Source organism: Crinia signifera, chromosome 11, assembly GCF_055691185.1.
Source record: "Crinia signifera chromosome 11, ASM5569118v1, whole genome shotgun sequence".
NCBI lineage: Eukaryota > Metazoa > Chordata > Amphibia > Anura > Myobatrachidae > Crinia > Crinia signifera.
Window position 1 is genome coordinate 8,754,155 of NC_139227.1, and position 24,268 is coordinate 8,778,422.

Sequence of the window (24,268 nt, forward strand, 5' to 3'; positions counted from 1 at the left end):
CTGTCCCACCCGCGGGCGGCAGTGCAATGAGCACCTTAGGCTCTGGCATCGAGCATGAAGATGCTAGCATTGAACAAGAAACCCCTAGCAATTAACATGTAGGAAAGCAGTACTAATGTGGCATAATATGTAATCATACCTCCCAACTTTCGCAGATCAGCAGGAGGGACGTTGCTGCTGCGCGCCGGAGGCGAGTAAAAAAATTTTGGGGGCGTGGCCTCGCGGGGGAGCCGCGAGTATAGGCCATGCCCCCAAATTAGGTCACGCCCCCAAAATTTTTTTACTCGCCTCCGGCGCGCAGCAGCAACGTCCCTCCTGCTGATCTGCGAAAGTTGGGAGGTATGATTACATATTATGCCACATTAGTACTGCTTTCCTACATGTTAATTGCTAGGGGTTTCTTGTTCAATGCTAGCATCTTCATGCTCGATGCCAGAGCCTAAGGTGCTCATTGCCAAGGGGGAGTTACGTGTATACGCTACCACCATTAAAAGAAAATTGGTGGCCAGTGGCGGCAGTAACGTATACTGGCCCTTATTTAGATCTGATCGTAGTACAAATTTGTTCTCAAAATGGGCAAAACCATGTGCACTGCAGGTGGGGCAGATGTAACATGTATAGAGAGAGTTAGATTTGTGTGAGTTATTTTGTTTCTGTGCAGGGTAAATACTGGCTGCATTATTTTTACACTGCAATTTAGATTTCAGTTTCAACACACCTCACCCAAATTTAACTCTCTCTGCCCCACCTGCAGTGCACATGGTTTTGTCCATTTTGAGAACCAATTTGTACTGCGTCAGATCTGAATAAAGGCCACTGTACATTGTTGGCCTGCATGGCAATGTATACCTTGCCGCCATAAAAATTATACATTGGTGGGCACTGCAGTGGTGCCAGTAACATTTACCGTCTATATTACTGGCTTATAAATATGCAGTGGTGCCAGTAATATATACATTGCGCGCATGTGCCAGCAATGTATATATTACTGGATTATTATAAATAACATTGGTGCCCAGTGGTGCCAGTGATATATACAATGCCCTGAAGATGTTGGTGAGATTCAGCACAGCTACTCCCGGGGAAGACCGATTATGGGCAGCGTCCCAGGATTTACAAGTGATAGGGTGAGATTTAATGGGATGAGAGATTCAGAAAGTGAGAGATTTGGTAAGACATCTCCAGTTGTTTTAAAGCGGCAATCATTTACACTGCAAAATCAAACTGGTTTTGCAGTGTAAATGATTGCTGCTTTAAAAAAACTGGAGATGTCTTACCAAATCTCTCACTTTATGAATCTCTCATCCTATTACATTTCACCCATACTTCCTAAATACAGTAAAGTCCCCCATACATTAGTCTGACTTGTCCTATGGACAAGTTGGACCTGATTTACCCTGCAGCTCCCCGGGAGGGGGACACACGATTAAGAACTTCATGTGCCAAGGTTTGCTCATTGGCCAATCAATGGCTTCTTAGTCATCTGTATGGGCGTTTATTTTTTATTTTTAAAGTTATCTGTGTTCCTCCTGGCTCCCGCCGCTGCCCCGCAGCCAGCTTTTTCAAGTTCTCCCTGCCCGGAGCCCTGCTCCCGCTGTCACCTCACCGAAACAGCTTCCTCCTGCCCGGCTCCCTATGCAGCCTTCCCGCTGCTCGGCTCTCTATTAGCTAGCATCCCCCGCCTGCTGCCATCCCCCGCACGGCTCCGGGGCCAGGCTGCACATAAGATTTAGCAAATCTCATGTGCAGCCCACCCGATCTCCCGACCGCGCATCGTATCGGATGGGATGTCTACAAGTGCGATTTGGGCCGATTTCACAGCCCGATTCATCTGAATCAGGTGAAATCAAGCCCAAATCGCATAGTGTATGCCTTAAGAGCCATTATATATTGTGTTTTTTTTTTTTTAATCAATATAATTCCGTCTAGTTAATAATTACTTTATTGATCATTAATTGTTGTTTTGGTACCCAGAAAACACACATATTTAGAAGATAACTTTTGGCTAGATGGGCAACAAATGCGGTTACCAGTAGCCCTCAAAGATGGCAACAACATTTCCATATAAAAACTATTGCACCTATTTATTGCTAGATATAAACTAATTGCACTTCTTCATTTTAAGACCTATAACCACCATATTACACAAACATACATATCGGATGAATCGGAACATTAAACGATGACCTGTTTTCCAAGGTATAGACAAGATACACTGCTAAGTACAGTAAAATCGCTTAAATGTTTTCCTGTGATACATGACTTCCCGGTGTTGAGATATCTTTCAATATGTCCATGGGGGTTACAGGAATTTGGTTTGGTGGAACAACATGGAGGCTAAGCATAGAGAAAGGTGTAGAAGGCCGGAGATGGTCCATGTTGTCTTGTGAACTCCTTTCAGTGCTGAGTGATGAGTTTTGTCTAAGATGCGGGTCTTCCAAAGAGTATGGTGGGGGGTTGTCTGTAGGTAAGTAGTTTCCCCAGGCTCCCGGTCCAACACAATCGTTGTAGCTGCAAGAACAAAGTGCACAAGCGTAGATTACTACCATTGACCTAAAAAAAAAAGTTTTCAAGGGGCTCAGAAAGACTGTTCTAATTAATTGGCCACTTGTTTTAGATAGATAATCCATTCAGTCACCCCAGGGGAAATGACATCATTTCTAAGTGGATATTAAGTTATCAGTAAGAGAATTCACAGACATCAAAGCAATCTGATTTAGAGTAGCCCAGGGGTTAAATACACTGATGGGATCCCAGTAAAAGTAAAAAGACTTGATAGGGACCATGATTTGATGTCAGCACATTTTGACCTTGGCAGGGCCGCTGAGAGGGAGGGGGTACCCGGGTCCGGGCTTGCTGGAGGGGCCCTGATCCGACCCCCTCTTACCCCTCCATCCCTCCTGGGCAGCAGCACACACCCACAGCATGTGCTGAGTGACAGCAGTCTCAGCATGAGCGTCTCTCTGACAGGGAAGCGTGTATAAATGTAAAATATGCTCAAGCTGAGCCTGCTGTCAGCACAGCACATGCTGGAGGCAGGTGTGTGCTGCTGCTGAGTGGGGGCAATAATAACACCCCCCCCCCCCCTTGCCATTTTTTTCACACCTTAAATATTTTGGGGGTGTGGCCTAATCCTGGGAGGTGGCCACGCCCCCCACAATTATTCCACGCCCTCAAAATTTTACCGGGGCCCGGAATACCTCTCGGCAGCCCTGGACCTTGGACATGGAACAAAAATGTACATGAAACTTGAACTAGACAGAACACTGTGGGAGCCATGTATTATTGTATATTTCTGGCTGGTCAATTAAAAACACCCATTTTCAGGGTTCAGCCACAAATATTAACTATCCCCCGAATTTACAAAAAGGGACCGCAGCAGTTGTCTCCGATACCTGCTGGAATACCTCTATTCCCAATGCTGCCCGAATTACCGATATCTGGAATGCGATGCATTCCTGATCCTGGCCCCTACAGTTTGGGCGTCCTTGGGTGTTTGGGCGCTTTGGCATTCATGTGTTCAGGGGCACGAACACCTGAGGGCTCCCAAGCGGCCTTGAAATCCCCGAGTGGGGCCTGGCATCAGCAGGGGAGCCCCAGCGATCTGGCGTATGATCGCCGGGGAGGTATGTGCCGGGGATGGTATGTGCCAGGGTGCGACGCTGGGGTTGTGTGTGCCCCTATAGGTGGTGTGCCAGTGGAGCACAGCTGGTGCACACCTACTTATCAGGGCATGCCCGGAAGTTTTCCGGGAGACCCCGCTCCTGCAGCACAGCTCAGAAATTTACGGGCACACCACCGAAGTGGTCAACACTATTACAGAAGGCTATTTCGTATTTGTTTAGTGGCGGGGGCAGAAGGATGCTGGCCATGATTTGAGTTGGTGCTGGGCAGATGACCACCAATTTTTAACAGCACTTGACTTTATTATATACATACAAGAGCAGAGGACACATTGCACTCAGATAAACCTATGGCAGACAGGCTTTTCTCATATCATTATGTTACTCTCCAGCTTCCAGCAGATGGCCAGTAAATTCTAAACTGAAACCATCAGGAAGAGGAATCTGAAAGCAATTAAATTGTTGTGTTCTGAGAATATGCTGCAGGATAATACGGGGGAGATGATTCCGTTATAGCACCAGATGCTTATCCGGTCCAGGAAAACATATACACCCTTGTTATGTGTAAATAAATCTCTGAACAAACGCCAGTCCACATGAAACTAATGGGGGAGCAGCGGTTCTTACGGATTTGTTTTGCCACTTAGCAGCTTAACTGGCTAATCTGTTTTTCAAAAATTGCACAGAAATTGAAACTATTTTCTTAAATGTAATTAACCTTAAAAAATATTGGATAGTGTATACACTCAATATCATTAACGATGCGCCCCAGGATCGTCCTCCTCCCCACTGCCATCGCAGCACAGAGTAAGTCTTGACTTACTCAGAGCTGCCAGCAGGGGGAGTGATTGCATGGGCACACGCAGTGAGGAGAGATTCCGTTTGCCTGGTAACCCCTCTGTTCTTGGCAAGTGGTTTAGATTATGACGATAGCAATGTGGGTGATGCAGCCATGCCCATGCGTTTTTAAGGGAAGGCATGCGTCAGCTCCGGGCCCGATCAGCCTGATTCTATCGCACCGTCCGAGTAAGTCCTGCGCTACGCACAGACTGCGCACACTGTGGAAATCATTTCATGGCGAGTGAGTTGCAAGTGGATTTACAACGATCTACGATATTTTTGCAAGCTTTTTGCTGCCTTACGCAGTGCAGGATTTCACTTTGGCAGAGGGTGATCACCTGACTGCAGGACTCAACAGCAGCCCAGCGATCAGGGCCCTTATTCAGATCTGATCGCAGTACAAATTTGTTTGGAAAATGGGCAAGACCATGTGCACCGCAGGTGGGTCAGATGTAACATGTGCAAAGAGAATTAAATTTGGGTGGGGTGTGTTGAAACTGTAATCTAAATTGCAGTGTAAAAATAATGCAGCCAGTATTTACCCTGCACAGAAACAAAATAACTCACACAAATCGAACTCTCTCCATACACATTACATCTGCCCCACCTGCAGTGCACATGGTTTTGCCCATTTTCCAAACAAATATGTACTGCGAAAAGAATGCCCAGAGGGCAAATCAGGCGCAAAAAGTTACCAATATATATGTTTTAATTTATATGATTCACAGCTCAAAAATAGTGCTGCTCCCAAAGAAAAAGACTGAGTCTTTTTAACAAGAACAAGAGATATATAGCAAAAAAGAGAGCGCACTGTGTTGATCAATTGTAAATTTTTACTGAACAATTTAGAAATATATTTAATACATTTATAAAAAATAAAATAAATAAACAGACAATTTGTTTAAAAATATATGCATTAAGCACTAATTCATTAAAAACTTTCCGACCGTGAAATAACTTGTAATTGACCAGATTGGTAATTTTATGCCTTCAATAGTAGCAGTTCCTGAGGAATCAATATTACAGTTCCTTTAAATATATTGTGCAGCTGATAGCTATCAGTGAGGCGGTGCTCCTTATTGTAAAGAACAGGTTATATTACCAGATGTCTCCTGCGGGTGGATGGGGTGGTGATGTTGGATCCAGACGGACACCCGCTACCACCGGTGTTGCTATGATGGTGAGGGAGCCGGTACTGGGAGCAGGTGTCTTAGACGGGACTCAGCGGGTCTGCTGACAACCAACGCGGCCCCGATGTGAAGAGAGCCAGCGTTGGGAGCTGACAAGGCTGGAAGATGAGTCGCACCCAGGACGGTCTGATGTAATAGACGTCTCTGCACACCTGTGCAGGGGACACTGGAGGAATGAACCTTTAGCTGTTGGTAGGAGCAGTCCGGCAATGTGGGGCACAAATACACCAATTGAGGCAGCACTTATTATATACTATATTACTAACTCACAGCTTGATACGAAGCAATAAAGTTTCCGACTTGTGAATCGCTAAAACAACCAACAGGTGCATTAGATTGTTGCCCTCCAATGATTGGACGGGCCACCTTTATATACCTGGGCTGATCACCTACAGACTATCTTCTGATGAAACCGTCAGCAATAGAAGGACGGAGAAACGCGTCAAGACATACTTTGTTCCGATCGTGACTACTTTCCAGACTGCCTCAATTGGTGTATTTGTGCCCCACATTGCCGGACTGCTCCTACCAACAGCTAAAGGTTCATTCCTCCAGTGTCCCCTGCACAGGTGTGCAGAGACGTCTATTACATCAGACCGTCCTGGGTGCGACTCATCTTCCAGCCTTGTCAGCTCCCAACGCTGGCTCTCTTCACATCGGGGCCGCGTTGGTTGTCAGCAGACCCGCTGAGTCCCGTCTAAGACACCTGCTCCCGGTACCGGCTCCCTCACCATCGGAGCAACACCGGTGGTAGCGGGTGTCCGTCTGGATCCAACATCACCACCCCATCCACCCGCAGGAGACATCTGGTAATATAACCTGTTCTTTACAATAAGGAGCACCGCCTCACTGATAGCTATCAGCTGCACAATATATTTAAAGGAACTGTAATATTGATTCCTCAGGAACTGCTACTATTGAAGGCATAAAATTACCAATCTGGTCAATTACAAGTTATTTCACGGTCGGAAAGTTTTTAATGAATTAGTGCTTAATGCATATATTTTTAAACAAATTGTCTGTTTATTTATTTTATTTTTTATAAATGTATTAAATATATTTCTAAATTGTTCAGTAAAAATTTACAATTGATCAACACAGTGCGCTCTCTTTTTTGCTAAATATGTACTGCAATCAGATCTGAATAAAGGCCCAGGTCTGAACAAGCCCCTATGCTACAAGAAACAACCTTGAAATCACTGGAAGGTCGCTGTGTTTGCCAATCCTTTCCAGGGCATACATTCATGAGGCTAATATGGGCACCGTAGCCAGCTAAAACGACTCATATACTAAATGGCATGACTTCTTCATTTAAACTAAATTCTCTGTGAAGGTCGGCCAGAAGAAGCCTCTAATCGTTCCCTGTCTGTTTTACATTAAATATAGGAGATGAGTGATATCATATAATCCTCACTAGGATTTCATTCATCCTCCTAATAGGGCATATTACAGTTCCGTCCATCCATCCTGTCTGCCAACTAGGATTTATTTAAATGCCCTCTCCCCTGACTCACAGATCTAATGTGGCATTTACTCTTATACGGCCTACACACATGCCGATATTAAGGCATTTTCTAAGCGATTTTGCTTAGTTTGGCAAATGCCCTCACATCGGTGTATGTGTGGGGGCTATATTGGAAGCAGTGCGCGTCCCCGCGCGTCTTTATCGCTGGCCGAGATTGATGGACAGGTTGACAGTTTAAAGGTCGACATTAGTTTTTTGCAGTTTTTTTTAGCCGACTTGTGCCGACATGAGTTATTTGTGATTTTTTGTTTTAGCCGACTTTTACCGACAGGCGGTATTTTATGTGATACCATCCACTATTGCGGTGTGGGAGAATATAATAGTGTGCCAAGCGCATCGAGCCATGCGAGCGCCGGTGGAAGGGACTTCATTAAACTGGGACACGCGTGTGTCTCACGCGTACGCACGTCTTAGTCTCTCGGCGGCTGGGCAGTGAGTCCCTGCCTGTCTCCGCTTCGGTGAGATGGGCAGGGTTAGGGGAGGGGTTTGTGTGGTAATTGGGACCGGCGGGGGAGGCAGTGGATGAAGCTGGCGATAGTTTCGCCAGCCCCTGTAAAGATGAGGCCGGCTACATCTGTATTCACTGTCGACCTTCCCATTTTGGACATTCCAAATCCTGTCAACCTTAGCCATTTCGACTTATTTCAGGTGTCAACATAAGCCCTTTCAACCTTTAGTGGTCGACCCTTATATGTTGACCTTCATTGTGTCCAGCCTATGATCCATAGCCCAGTAAGTTTTTATAATAGTCCTAAGATCTACCACCAATCAAAGACTTATTTTAAAAGTTGATGTTGATGTTATTCGGGAAACCAGGGCTGCCATGCTGGGCCAACTAAACATAGTGGCACACTGGGCAGTTGCCAAGGGCCCAAGATTATATGGGCCTTCAAACTAGGGCAGGTAGAGAATACTGCCCAGCTGCTTGGTTTGTGACTCACACAGGCTACAGACAGACAGTGAATGGCTGCAAACATTCTCAATGATGAGTGGCTGGAGCTATTGACCAATCAGAGTGCTGTGAGTCGTTCACTGTATGGAAGCAGGCGGAGAGACCGTCAGAGTCTCTCCATCAGTCTCTCCATCAGTCTCTCCATACATAGATAGATTGGGCTATATTCTACTATTTGTTCTTACCATGGGGGGAAATCCATATAGGAAGCACTAAGCTCTAGGTAGGAGCCAAACTCTAAGGCTGGAGAAATGTCCCCAGTGCAGACAGATCTCAGGTCTCCAAAGGAAGCTGCATAGGAGATTCCATCTGTGGAGAGACCATATAGAGGAAAGATTTCTTTGAAAGAGCAACAGAACACGAGGACATGCACTGACACTAGGGGGAGGAAGGTACAGGTGGGAGACATTCTTCACAGGAAGAGGAGCAACAGAACACGAGGACATGCACTGACACTAGAGGGAGAGAGGTACAGGTGGGAGACATTAGTCACAGGAAGAGGAGCAACAGAACACGAGGACATGCACTGACACTAGAGGGAGGAAGGTACAGGTGGGAGACATTAGTCACAGGAAGAGGAGCAGCAGAACACGAGGACATGCACTGACACTAGAGGGAGGAAGGTACAGGTGGGAGACATTCTTCACAGGAAGAGGAGCAGCAGAACACGAGGACATGCACTGACACTAGGGGGAGGAAGGTACAGGTGGGAGACATTAGTCACAGGAAGAGGAGCAGCAGAACACGAGGACATGCACTGACACTAGAGGGAGGAAGGTCCAGGTGGGAGACATTAGTCACAGGAAGAGGAGCAGCAGAACACGAGGACATGCACTGACACTAGAGGGAGGAAGGTCCAGGTGGGAGACATTAGTCATAGGAAGAGGAGCAGCAGAACACGAGGACATGTACTGACACTAGAGGGAGGAAGGTCCAGGTGGGAGACATTCTTCACAGGAAGAGGAGCAGCAGAACACGAGGACATGCACTGACACTGGGGGGAGGAAGGTACAGGTGGGAGACATTCTACACAGGAAGAGGAGCAGCAGAACACGAGGACATGCACTGACGCCGGGGGGAGGAAGGTTCAGGGGAAATGTGAGGAAGAATGACATCACAGAAAGAGTAGTAGATAAGTGGAATAGCCTCCCATCAGAGGTGGTAGAGGCAAATACAGTAGAACAATGTAAACATGCTTGGGATAGGCATATTGATATCCTTACAAAGAAATAAGGATCAAATATGGTTTGAGGTAACAGGTTTAAAAAAGGGGCAGACTAGATGGGCCAAGTGGTTCTTATCTGCCGTCACATTTTATGTTAGAATACTGATGGTATCCCGAAGGAGGGAATCCTGATAAGGGTCAGGTAAGTATACTTACCCTCCCCCTGCCCCCCATCCCTAACCCTCCCCAATAGTGGCTAACTTCTGTACCCCGCCACGTAAATCTAACCCCCCGCCCTGCAACCTATTCCACTTCTAAGTGGCTGTTTTCACACAAGTTGGTGGGGGAAGATGTAATTCAGCAATACAAATACATTGCACTGGGGGCCCCTGAGGACTAAAGGGCTGACTTTTGTGTAGCATATTGTGAACTTGGGTTGGAGTGGAGGAGGGGGGCCCAAATTCTGTTTTTGCACCTGGGCCACTGTACTCAGTCATGCTTCCCCTATCCTCTGATGTATATATCTTTAGATTAACTATCAAATCAAAATATTCTCTGTAGTCATAAACTCATCTGGTCATTTAAGCACTTATAGTATATTTAACTAAAGACCTTAAACATTGTTTGTCAATCTCAAGTACCAAATACTCTTTGTTTGCTATACAAGCACAGCTAGTCTATTTGCTTACAAACAAAGGCCCTTATTCAGATCTGATCGCAGTAAAAATTTGTTCTCAAAATGGGCAAAACCATGTGCACTGCAGGTGGAGCAGATGTAACGTGCAGAGAGAGTTAAATTTGGGTGGGGTGTGGTGAAACTGAAATCTAAATTGCAGTGTAAAAATAATGCAGCCAGTATTTACCCTGCACAGAAACAAAATAACTCACACAAAACTCATTCTATACATGTTACATCTGCCCCACCTGCAGTGCACATGGTTTTGCCCATTTTGAGAACAAATTTTTACTGCGATCAGATCTGAATAAGGGCCAATGGGGGAGATTCTCTAAGATTCTCCGCCCCCCTTCGCCCCCCTTCGCCTGTCTTCGCAATTATAATTATCGCATATGTTGTAACATATGCGATAATTATAGCAAAGGACAGCTCTTGCGTTAAGAGCTGTCCTTTGCGGTGAGAGTCTCCGGGTCCCAGCAGGTCCCGGCGGCTCCCCCCTCCCTCCCACACTGGGCGCTGCTGCTGCTGCACCGGGCTCTCCTCCTCCCTGCACCCGGAAGAGGATCAGTGCAGGGAGGAGGTCACAGGTCCAGGCAGCACAGCTCTGTGCTGCCCGGACACAGGTGAGGGGGCGATGCGGGGCGGCGGGGGGACGTTGCGAGGTGGCGGTGGGATGCAGTAGAAGCCCATTGGCTTCTATGGGGCATCGCCAGATTTTTTTGGCGATGCCCCCCTGCCGGGGTAACCCGGCGGGGGATGCTTACAGCATCCCAAAATGCGGTAAAAACCCAGATAACGGGGTTTTTACCGCATTTCTAGCTTAGAGAATCTCCCCCAATGTCTTACACTGTCTAACAAGGTTGTTCCTAGTATTATTCAGTGATGAAATTGAAGAGTGTAACCCGTTCTCATAACATCTTATAATTAAAGATAAAGCACTAATATACAGTCTACCTAAACCATAAACACACAAAATGGCTACCCTCCGGCCAAATCCTCCACTGCATAGATCCTGCTACAGAGTTTGTCATTTTCAGAGACCATGCCATTTTGCACAGAGGACCCTTCCCCAGGCCATTCCGGGTTTGGTATGCCGGTCTGACTGCTGGTACTCCGACAAGGGGCAAAGCCCATTGAAGCCCCTTGCGGGTTTGGTAGCTGGCTGCATTTGCCATAGGTTCTATTCTACCTCTATGGCTATCGTGGACCCCCACGAGGGAGAATAGCCCCTATAAATCGGGATCCCTACTATCAGGCATTTAACAGTCGGTAGTTCTGCAACACAGGATGCAGGGATGGCATCAGACTTAGACCGCAACAACGACCAGACCTGAATGAGGTCCAATGTCTGCTTCATGTTGTGTTTTCCCAAACTTTACAGATTATGGACACTGTCTGGGTGTGAAACAGAGCAGAGGGCAAATGGACCTGAGGTCCCAGGATTCTTTTGTATAGTGATGCTGTTGATGAGGACAAAGCAATACAAGTGCAACCTGCTGTTATTCAACAGAATGTTACCTTCCTACATTGCCATGGATGTCATTTCAATTATTATTATTGCCAAGCATTTCAAGCTGCACTACCACCGACTGTACCTCTAACTGGAGAAACAGGGGCTGTGTGCATCTGTTTCTGTAATCCATACCTGGCAAATTCTTTTTGTTAATCAACTTTAGTTGGCGGCAGATCAGAGATGTGAGCAAGAAGATCAAACTCTTGATTGCAGTTTGTGATTGGTCTTCGTCCCTGCCTGGTTTTTATTCAGTGCTGAAAGAGGGACAGTGGAGTCACAGCTACTTGCCAAAGTCCCTGGTTCACCTATGAAAGGTTATTAGTACAGTAGGTGGTTGTGCAGCTTTAAATGAAGATAGAGGAGCTTAGAATTATGAAAAGACTGATTCACCCATCAGAAACCGGTCAAGTGCTATATGAGAGGTTTGAGACAAACAGGTATTGATGTGTAGGATTAAGGGAAAAGCTTCATACCAAAGCTTGGATTCTCCAGGCGCCAGTCTCCTCCCCGATCTTTCCTCAGGCTTCCAATGATGATTGTGACACAGGATAAGAAGAGAACAAGTCCAATTACAATGCCAGCCACGGCCAGTGGAGACACCAGCAACGTGGGGTCATGTCCGCTCCGGATGTAACCAAAATATTCCGGAAAAGGGTTACTCTGGTTTAACTGAATTTCTGAAAAGAGAAGACATTTCACTTCATGTATCTGGTGTGCACAGTGGAGGAAGTGAGTTGTGGGCAGACGCCATTTTATTGTGGTCACTTGCACATCAAGAATTTCACTGTACATTTTAGTAATCAACATGCCTGGATTAAGGGCAAAATGGGCCTGGGGCTGAAATGTTCAACGACCTATTATGAGAAGTGGAGGAGGTAAGTCCAATGCCATGTTGGCCAGGGCTGCCATCAGGAATTTTGGGGCCCGGGACTCATTTCTAGTCCGGCCCTCCCCCTCCTCACTTGACTTACCGTAACCCAGCTCCAGCTCCTGCTCCCTTGTCTCCTCTTCCGCTGAGCTGCAACCTGGAGGTTCCGGAGCGCAGGAATCTTCAACTCAGGATGCTGGCGGTCAATTAAAATGCAGCACCGGCTGGTGAGCCGATCAGAGCTCAAGTACAGGCAGCTGATCTGATTGGCTGCTGGTACGCAATCTCTGATTGGCTCAAAAGCCAGTGAAGCATTTTAATTAAATTAGAATAAAGAGAGCGCGCACTGTGTTGATCTATTAGTTTTTACTCAATGAAAAATTATAAATATAATAAACAATACATAATGTTAAAAAATACACAATATTAAAAATGCATATGCAGATACAAATTGATATATAAGCAGCTGACTTGATATTGAGCCTGAATATTTAAGAATAATGCCTCTGTTTAAAACATGGATCCTTTGAAAAGTCAATCGCAACTTTGTGTGAGAAGATTGGAATTAGATTGATACAATTGCCTTAGTTCTTGTATAAAGACATAAATATTACCCCTTGTAGTCCTCGTCCTTGTGTGATGTTATAGAACTCGTTAGAGGAGTCCGCTACCACCGATAGTGCTCTGATGTTTGTTGAGCTGACACCGGGAGCAGACTCCATGGCCGGGCGTCTGCTTGTCTGCTACAACCAGCGTGGCTCCACGATGGAAAGGGGGCTGGCGCTGGGAGCTGACAAGCCGCGAAGTGTACCGCTGACGACCAGCGTGGCCCCGGATGGAGAGGGGCTGGCGCTGGGAGCTGTTAAATCGCAGATGGTAGAAGGTAGCCCGGGCGTCCCGATGGACGGACGTAGTGGAGTAACACCTGGATCGAGGGTGCAAGATGCGGTGATGTGGTAAGGCAAATAACAGGGTCCAATCTCGGAAGTGCAGGAGGTGTTGGATCAATCAGAGGTATTCAGGAAAGTCAGGCAATAAGTCCTTGACGCTTTTCTCCGTCTGAGGGTGCTGACGGTTTCATCAGAAGGTAAATAATTGGTTACCTGCCCAGGTATAAAAAGGTTGTTTTGGCCAATCAGCCTTTAGTAGCAATTAAGCCGCAGCTGTAGCTTTAATGTGGGTCAGGCATTGAAGAAATACGTATCTGCAATTTCAGATGTGTGGACTCAGATCTGCTTTTAATAATAACTTTAAATTTTTATATATATTATTAGAAGGCTATATATACACAACAATAAAACCATATTTTTCATTATTAAACTCTAAAGGCATCAACGAACGTTTTGAGGAGGTTATTTAGACCAGGTATAAGTAGATCTAATTGGCACTTATTTATCATGTAGAGCTGGCGTAGCTCCGTGGTAGAGATTCTGATTATGGTAGATTCTCATAGTGGGAGACCGGTTCGAATCCCATCTTGTCTCGTCAGAATATTTATTATTTAATTTTCAATATCATCATATATTTTTATTTTTATACAGGGATCTATCACATTTTGACATAAATTATCAGAAAAGATTATCAGGAAAAATTAATAAAATAAAGTACATGAGATCAAAAAACTTTTTAACATTCTATTTAAGAAGTCTTAATCTATAAATTATGCTAATGGCTGATTTTTCATTTTCTCATTTTATCATTATTATATCTTTTGGACCATTCATTTTGTATAGCCATGGATCAGTTATTATCAACGTAATAATTTCAGTAATAGAATTTGGAGGAACAATGCACATTTCTATATTCATGAATTAATAGCCAATAATAAATAATAAATAATAATTAATTAAATAAAATAAAATGAAATAAAATAAAATAAAAAATGAATATAAATATAAAAATAATATAAATTAAAAATAATAATAAATATATATATATAAAAATAATAATAATAAATTTGGATGAAGATATGAAAATAACTATAATAGGAGGGATGTAATGGTAATAATGCTGATTATGATAAGAAAACAAAAGTGATAGTAATAGTGAATATATATAAATGTATATAAATATAACTATAGAACATTAAAAGCATTTTAATTGTCCGCCTGGTTTGAACAAGCCTGCGCTCGGGACCTGCTTTGTTCAGCGCAATAAGCACAGCGGAGACAGTCGGGGGAGGGGGGTTGCAGTGAGCAAAATGAGCTGTCCGGGCCCTTCCAGAGGCCGGGGCCTGGGACAGCTGTACCCACAGCACCCCCCTATTGGCGGCCCTGATGTTGGCATATAGAACCCATACACTATACATCCCAATTTCTCCCTAAATATATAAAAGGGTACTTATGTAGTATCTGGGCTGCCGATTTCTAAATCGGGTCGGATCGGGAGATCGCATCGCATCGCATGCGACCATGCGATTCGATGCGATGCGATGCGATGCGATGACCCGATTTTTCCATAGGAATCAATGTTAAAATGGACTGAGTCCATTTTAACATGGAATTCAATGGGAAAAATGGGTCCTTTTCATACCCCTACTATCCAAGTGGGCATGGAGTTGGATATAAACCTGTGGCGAGCGTAGCGAGCCACCGAGCCCGAAGCGTGGCGAGCGAAGCGAGCCCCGCGAGGGGACGAATACCGTCCCCTCGCGGGGCTCGCTTCGCTCGCCACGCTTCGGGCTCGGTGGCTCGCTACGCTCGCCACAGGTTTATATCCAACTCCATGCCCACTTGGATAGTAGGGGTATGAAAAGGACCCATTTTTCCATAGGAATCATTTTAACATTGATTCCTATGGAAAAATCGGGTCATCGCATCCGATATCGGATGCGATATCGGATGCGATGCGATGCGATATCGCATCGCATCGCATCTGATTGTATGCCTTAACTTAAGGCATACAATCAAAAAATCGGCAGCCCAGATACTACATAAGTACCTATAAAAGTACAAAAAATCTAAACATGTGCAAAATGGGCATGAAATTGTAATTCTCAGGATTTATGGCTATCCCTGTGGCCGGCTGGTGTCTGTCTGATGGGCCTGTTTGTATGCGGAGGCCTGGTGCTGCAGCTCCATCAGATCCAATTCGCAGCCCAGCGAAAGAGTCTGAATCGGGCCCTCAGCCCTTTCCTTATGCCAGGGATATGTCTGAATTCATTTTCTTGCAAAAGCTGTTTATTTTCCCTTTTATAAACCTATTTGGACAAGTCATAGATTATGGAAATCCTGACACCTGCAATGTTTTCTCTACCAAGGAAAACACTTTCCAAGATTAGGGATGGCCATCGACCATCGATGACTCAAAATCATCGATGGTTCATGGCCGATGTTGAATACGTTTACCATTGATGCTGGAGAACCAGATGGTTTCCCTCCATCGATGGAAGAGCAAAACGATGTTTTGCTTTTTTTTTTTCAAAGAGCCGGGACAGAGAGCATAGCTCCACCCCTGACACCCACGAAGCCCCACCTCTGTTTTGATTGGCCCACAGGCCAATCAATCAAATACAATGGATGACTATCGATATGTAAAAATATTGATGGCCATCCATTGCATAGTTTAGCACTATCGATGGCCAGATGCTGAATTGCCATCGATGGCAACCATCGATGGCAATGATGGCCATCCCTAGTTTAGATGGCATCTGCTAATTTTTGCCATCTTCTGTATCATTCGCATGATCACATTAAGCTCTCAAACAAGTTTTTGCCGGAAGATAATGTTACTGTGGGATGGTAAAAGCATACGTGCCTACGTGTAAAGTCTCCTCTCCTGGGGAACTCGGAAGGGACACTGTCAGGAGCACTTCTGGGGGTGGAACCTGATGTAGACATCACCAATCCCTGCCCCAGTACTGCAAATCCTGCAATTTGTGTGTCTTCCAGGAGGGGAGGGGCTAAAATGACACAATTTGCATATTTAAACCCTCCCCAGAAAAGCCACGAATCGCGGTAATTTAACGCTGCCGCAGGGGAGATGTGGGGGATCCGGCGGTATTGGGGAAGGTTGCCCACCTTTATGCGGAGCCGGGAGGGGCACCCGGTTTCCGGGAGCCTCCCAGGATATGCAACCTTGGGCAAAAGAGGAGTCACATTTCTAGAAAGCATCGAAGGAAATACAAATACATTTTAAATGTCTGTTTGTTTCAAAGTAATGTGATTGTAACACGTCGTTCTGTTGACATTAGAAGCAAAATGATTACATTGAAAGCTATGTGAGATACTTTACACATTCCATTCATGTCAAGAGTTGGATACGAAATCCCGGCAGGTGGCTTCCTATTGGTCAGTATCCCGACGGATGACCTCTGCATAGGGCGGGTTTCCACTCTGTCTGGGCGGCGGCTAACCTCGCGCAGTCATCTGTAAATTTGCAGATGAGCAATCGGGTCTGAATCAGGCCCTAAGTGCGTACACGCTGCCGATATCATTAACAATATTGTTTAGTGAGTCGACAGGACCCCACAGAACATGCATGTTGCTGGCTGGCATGTACACACATTAACGATGCAGGGGATCAACTTTCTAAAGAGGGCAAATGAAGGCGTTGCCCACAGCACCCAATCAGATCCCAGGGGGTTTGTTTACTAAGATGGGAGTTCTATTTAAGATGGGATGTGGCCAATAACAACCAATCAGAATGTACTTCTTATTTATTTAGCACGTTCTAGAAGATAATGGAGTTGGCATATGCGCTAGTATGACAGGAAAGGCTGTGCCTCACCTGCCTTACCCCACTGCACGCCACTTTTCCCATATGACATGGAACTCCCATCCAGGGCAGTAGAGAGCACCCTGAAAATGGCCCAATGGCCCAAGTACTTATCAGGAGGCATGGCCTAATTGTGGGAGGCATGGCCATGCACCCTTAGACCTAGGCCCCCCACTAGACCTGGGCCCAAGTAATCAGTACCCTCTCCCCCCTCTCTCGGCATCATAGCTTAATTGGCCAATGATGGCATGCCACATATTGTACAAAATCCGCACACTGCAATAGGCATTTGTAATTGGATCTCGCATTTGTTGGGTGCGTGTATTTGTGCAAAGTGTGCGAGTTTCATGAAAGAAATCCTCATTTGCAGACTTGTCCCTGATTGGATGGAGTGATTTGATTTAAATAACCTGTACAGTGTGCCTGATTCAGACCTGATCGCACGGCTGCTAATTTTTGGACAGCGGCTAGATGTATGGTACCCAACCAGAGTAACATCCCGTCCTGTGCAAATTGCTTAGCGTGGCTATTAAAATATCACAGGCCTGTGTATAGCTGCAATCCATTTGCAAGTTAATTACCATCAAATGATTTTCCCAGTGCACGCAGTCTGTGCGCAGACCAGGACTTACTCAGTGGCTGTGATAGAAACAGGCTGATCAGGGGCGGAGCTGATGTCACATGACTTCCCCTCACACACCTGGTCACGCCTGCATTATCCCTGACACTCCCAGATAACAGCCACTCACCATGTAATGATTCCCCAGTGTGTGCAGTCTGTGCGCAGACCAGGACTTACTCAGTGGCTGTGATAGAAACAGGCTGATCAGGGGCGGAGCTGATGTCACATGACTTCCCCTCACACACCTGGCCACGCCTGCATTATCCCTGACACTCCCAGATAACAGCCACTCACCATGTAATGATTCCCCAGTGTGTGCAGTCTGTGCGTAGCCCAGGACTTACTCAGCGGCTGTGATAGAATCAGGCAGATCGGGGGCGGAGCTGACATCACATGACTTCCCCTCACACACCTGGCCACGTCTGCGTATTCCCTGACACTCCCAGATAACAGCCGCTCACCATGTAATGATTCCCCAGTGTGTGCATGGTGTGCGTAGCCCAGGACTTACCCAGCGGCTGCGATAGAATCAGGCTGATCGGGGGCGGAGCTGATGTCACATGACTTCCTCTCACACACCTGGCCATGTCTGCGTATTCCCTGACACTCCCAGATAACAGCTGCTCACCATGTAATGATTCCCCAGTGTGTGCAGTCTGTGCATAGCCCAGGACTTACTCAGCGGCTGCGATAGAATCAGGCTGATCGGGGGCGGAGCTGACGTCACATGACTTCCTCTCACACACCAGGCCACGCCTGCGTATTCCCAGACACTCCCAGATAACAGCCGCTCACCATGTAATGATTCCCCAGTGTGTGCATGGTGTGCGTAGCCCAGGACTTACTCAGCGGCTGTGATAGAATCAGGCTGATAAGGGGCGGAGCTAACATCACATGACTTCCCCTCACACACCTGGCCACGCCTGCATTATCCCTGACACTCCCAGATAACAGCCGCTCACCATGTAATGATTCCCCAGTGTGTGCATGGTGTGCGTAGCGCAGGACTTACTCAGCGGCTGCGATAGAAACAGGCCGATCAGGGCATTGCACGCCTTCCCCTCAAACGCCTGCATTTTTCTTGACACTCCCAGTAAATTGCCGGTTATCACCACAAGCATTTCGGAAACCCCTCTTTTGATATCCTGCATTTGCCCTTGTTTTTATTCATACTTACTTGTGCATGCCACTTTGATTGACATGTAATCTGTCCAAAAGAACTGAAAGGGAAAGTTCACTCAATGACTGTGGCTCAGATACAGAGGCCTCTTCCCGGCTGTCAGGCTGTTTTTCTGTGTTAGTCAACAGAGCTGGAAAACAAGCAAATAGCATTATCTATTTATAGAGCTAGTAATGCCATTATATGACATTAATATACCATACCTCCCAACATTGGAGAGGCAGAAAGAGGGACACTATGCGCGCTGTAGTCACACCCCCTTTCCTATATTTACAATGGGCAGTTGGAGACCCAAAAAAGGTACAGGCCATAAAAAAAACAGTACTGTACCTGCCACAAAGGCAGGTTGGAGGTTATGCAATGGAGGCATTCATATTTAACCAAACATGTCCAAAAATCAGCTATCTGTACAAGGTTATTAGGAGTGCCTGGTAGTTTGGCAGACAAGTTATGCAGAAATACACTGGAGATTGGTTATTTCAAAAACAAGTTAAGGCCAATGATGTCACAGTAGCTCAAATAACTGTTATCTGTAATCTGTTTCTCGATCAAAATCCATGACACTTTAGAAAACCCTTTAGCTTGGTTTGAGTTCTTCAGTTCCAAAAGCCACAGAGGCACTTCATATTCCTTATCCAAGTAATTGTTTCAAACTAGTGTGCCTAAAACTCAGTGGGTGGGGTGTATGATGCATTTCATATATTAAGTTCTGTGTCCTTCCCATCTACCCTCTGATAATGGTGGTGGCATGAATACCTCCCTCCTGGGACATATCATCCAATCAGAGCTGTCCCTTGCAAAGAACTTCCTGGTTTATGACCCAAGTGTCCTATGACATATGCGGGGCCATCTGCCTGTGCGTGAGCAATTATCAGAGGACAGAGGGATCCCTCACATCTCTCTTCAGGGACTTCATGTGAAAAGATTACAATAGGCTTCTGCAGGGAGCACCATCTACAGACACAAGGAATTGCTTAACAGAAATGGTAGTGAATAAGCTAAAGCTGGGGATAGACTCTATTCAGTGATACAGAGGGGCATTGCTTGTGGCCACGGTGTGCCCGCGATGCCATACCCTCTTCAACATGGTCCACGCCCCCTTTTTGGGCTCCGTCGCACACGCGTTCCGATCTCCAAGGCCTCGATATTGAGAGGTATGCTTTAGTCTCCTTTCCTACAAGCGTTCCCTGAAAACTCACCTCTTCAGGCAAACTTTTCAGATTCCAGAATCAGCCCCATAACCTTCACATACCTTTCCTGTTCATTTACATCCCTACCGTACAGACCAAACACACCCTCGCTTATTCTCTCTTTAACACTTTTCCTTCTCTTCACCCCTGGCTAACATTGCTGGGTGACCGTATCCAGGGCAGCCGAGAGAAATGCCGGGCCCCGGTAAAATTTGGGGGCGTGGCCTAAGTGTGGGAGGTGTGGGCACCTCCCGCACTTAGGCCACGCCCCGAAAATATTTAGAGGAGGGTGAAAGAAAACTCTAAAAACTGTAATCTCAGCAGCAGCACACACCTACAGCATGTGCTGTGCTGACAGCAGGCTCAGCATGACCTCTCATGCTGTCAGTGAGACACTCATGCTGAGCCTGCTGTCAGCACAGCACATGCTGTAGAAGTGTGTGCTGCTGTTGCTACCTGGGATGGACGAAGTGGGAAGGGAGGGTTCGGACCAGGGCCCCTGCGGGCCCCTCCATCAATCCTGGGCCCGGGTAATTAGTACCTGCACCCCCCCCCCCCTCTCGGCTGCCCTGACCGTATCATACAGCCCACCAAGAACCTTTGCAATCTGGTGGACTCTATGAAATACTGTAGATAACTATCCCTGTGTATCACTGCCTATTTCCCTACAGATTGTAAGCTTGCGAGCAGGGACCTCCTACCTTTTTGTCAGTAAATACCCAGTTTGTTGTATCACTGTTTCCAATTGTAAAGGGAAACAAAATGTGCTGCACTATATAAGAAACTGTTAATAAATAATAATAATAATAATAATAAATAAATAAATAAATAAGAAGTATCGTATGCAATGCCATTGTCCATCGAGCAATCCAGGAATCTAGGAATCCATCGGATCTGGAGGTAAAAAACTTATGATATGGCACTTTTCATGTGATAAAGGACCATATTATATCATTGTATGGGCACCTTAAGACTTTTGGTCACTTGGTGAAGAGGCTGGTGCATTATCAGAACTGCACCGTAGGCTGCCCTCTAATCAGGCCTTTTCGTTGACCAAACATTGCACTCATCCCCCAACACAAGTGTTAAGCAAGGAAATCATATGCTTGGGAAGAACCTCTGTCACCAGTCACTGCTGTCTGCACATATACCACCACCCTCATAGATGTCCAGGACTGGGCTATAGGAAAGTGATTTCTGAGTTTGGTCAGGCATAAGTCTACAGAGGCCTGATCCTCTAATCCCACCTCTCAAAAATGAGGGTCAGATGTATTAAAGCCCGAAAATCAGGTCCCCCTCACGGCCCTCCTGGAAGGTGGGCAAGTCTCCTGCGTGCTCCCCATAGCCCCTGCATCTCCCTCCTTGCCGAGACAAATGACAAATGTGGGGCTGAAATTGCACCATTTTCCAGCATTTTAGCCCCATCCCTTCCCGAAGAACCGCGAATTGTGTGATTTTTTTCTAAAAAGGGGGCGGAGCTTGGCTACTTCAGCCTCCCTCTTACCTCCCTCTATCATTTCTGTCTCCTCTCCAGGGTTCTCCTGTAGAGGTGCTCACAGAAGTAGGCAAAGCGGTGATAACAAGGAGGGTGATAACACTGCAGCCAATCAACTTTTGTCATTTTGCAAACGCTTATGATTGGCTGGTTCATTACCTTCCACTTTTTGACCGCTTTATCACTGTACCAGGCGTAATACATCTGCCCCAGTGTTCTTTATCATACAGAAGATTGTCATCTCTTATCTGAATGCTGCTGACCTTGAGTTATGCAATGGAGCTGGCACTTTTGTGCCTATTCACTGAGGTGCCCTTAATGAGGGAAATGGGCGCATCTGGCCAGGCAACATGTTTTTTTAGGCTGCAAAAAAAATTGACGAGATTTTTGCTCCATGAAGTAATTTCTTTATTTTTTTGGGCAAATCATTATTCATAAAAAAAAATTGGTCAAATTTAAAGGTCAGCAAATCTATATTAAACAAATGTTACAGTAAAATAAATCAGCTATCTACACTATCTAATGCAAATTTTATTTTACACGTTTGTTTGACCCCTCCCCCCCCCAAAAAAAAAACTAACATTATTTAAAAAAAAGAATAATTCCGTAAAATACAAAAACTTTTTTTTTTTTTTTTTTAATTACATTTATTTAGTCTTTGGACTATTTTTAATGAAGGTATATATATAAATATATATATATATATATATATATTTATTTATTTATTAACAGTTTCTTATATAGCGCATACATATTCCATAGCGCTTTACATATATATATATATATATATATATATATATATATATATACACACACAACATACATACATGCATCATGCATCAAAATGTTTCGTTGTAGAAACCACAAATAGATTCTGTGATCATTTCCTAGACGTTAGATGTGTGCTGTGCTGTGTATTGGTACCGTTTGCTTTGCAACCATCCCTGCAGTACTGTAAAGCTCCTCCACCCCAGGCCATGCAATAGTTAAACCTCAGCACACAGACACATAAGGCCTGGGAGATGACTGCAGAATGCACACTCCAGTAATGAAACAATAAATGTATCAGAAGCAGCATATTGCTTACCACTCGGGTACTGCAGTCTATTTCTTGTCCCCATGTATCTTAGGCGCAGATTGTGGATGGAAGGTTCCGCATTTGCCATAGAAATAAGTGACAGCAGCCGGCAGATGAGAGTGCTTTGATTCCTTTGTAAAAATCCAGGGCAGACATGAACTAAAATCCACCCCCCTGCTGTATCAGTACAATAAAGGCTGCGCCTTCTCGGGAACCTGCACTGGATCACAGGAACTGTATCATTGCTCTATGCGCTAGGTGGAACAAGAGCACCGTCCAGGAGGCGTAGTGCAGACCCAGGCTGAGTGTGTGGAGTATGTGCTGAGAATGATAAAAGAGGAAGGGGGATGTGACAACGGATCTCTCTGCTGGTCCCCATAAAACCCCTCTCTTTACATGTGAAATCAATAGGAAGCTGAGAGATGTAAGAGGCCGCAGCATATGCTATTGGCGAGAGCAATCATCCCCCAGCCTGATCTCTTTACTTCAAAGGAATATGGAACAACGCCTGATGACGTGTTGAAGAGGGAGGCTGTTATCTGATACGATTACATTTATCAGCATCTCATGCCAGCTGCTGTGACCGTGACTTGCCAACGTTTCCATGGACACATAGACTATGTCGGGTGTGATAATGAACCTGGGAGGACTACGAGATCATGACAAGTTCAACAAATGTAATTAAAATGTTCTTCTTCATTCCTTCTTTTCAATAAACATTAGTTTTAAAATCATTTGCAATATGAAGACATTGGGGCAGCATAGGGTTACCACCTTTGTGTTGAGTGATTCCCGGACATTGACCCGCCCCCCTTGACACACCCACAGTCCACCCATTGACCCGCCCCAGCCCCGCCCCTTGACCCGCCTTATGGAGGGTTACATTTGCATCGAATCTATTCTTGATTTCGAACACAGTAATGCCAAAAACACGTTATGCCACACACCATGATGCCCATTACACGTTATGCCATGAGTGGACAAAATGGACAAAAAATTTACACCATAATGCCTATTACACGTTACACATCCATATTATACTACACCATAGTGCCTATTACACGTTATGCCAGGGCTCAAAATGTTTTCTTAAAAAGGACAACAGGCACAGTGCCCCTCAAAAATTTACACCATAATGACTATTACACGTCACACACCCATATTATACCACATGCCATAATGCCCATTACGAGTTATGCCAGGGCTCAACAATTTAAATAAATAAGGACAACAGGGACAACAGCACCAAAAACATACACCAGAATGCCCATTATACGTCACACAACCATTACATAAGTATTCTACATGCCCATTACACGTTATGCCACACAATCTAATGCCCATTACACGTTATCCCAAACACAACGTAATTTCCATTACATATACCACACACCGTAATGGCTATTACCTATTATGCCATATAAATGCTGCCTACCTCCATGTTAATTGTTTGGGGTTTCTTGCTCGATGCCAGAGCCTTCATGCTTGATGCCACGGGGGTGTGCAAATGCCTGTTGCCAAGGTGGAGGGCAAATGCTCGTTGACAAGGGGGAGGGCAAATGCCTGTTGCCAAGGTGGAGGGCAAATGCTCATTGCCAAGGGGAAGGGCAAATGCCTGTTGCCAAGTTGGAGGGC

General features: G+C 45.5%; 1 protein-coding gene across 1 annotated transcript; it reads right to left on the reverse strand.

Moving 5' to 3' along the window:
• Positions 1–1,924: 1,924 nt before the first annotated feature.
• BEAN1 (brain expressed associated with NEDD4 1) lies at positions 1,925–23,138 on the reverse strand. The gene is made up of 5 exons (XM_083165704.1): positions 22,643–23,138; positions 18,868–19,000; positions 11,958–12,161; positions 8,316–8,439; positions 1,925–2,511 (listed from the first exon to the last, which is right to left on the reverse strand). Exons 2-5 carry the CDS (start codon positions 18,890–18,892, stop codon positions 2,238–2,240), a joined length of 627 nt encoding a protein of 208 aa, XP_083021830.1. The 5' UTR covers positions 18,893–19,000; positions 22,643–23,138; the 3' UTR covers positions 1,925–2,237.
• Between the last annotated feature and the right edge of the window lie 1,130 nt (positions 23,139–24,268).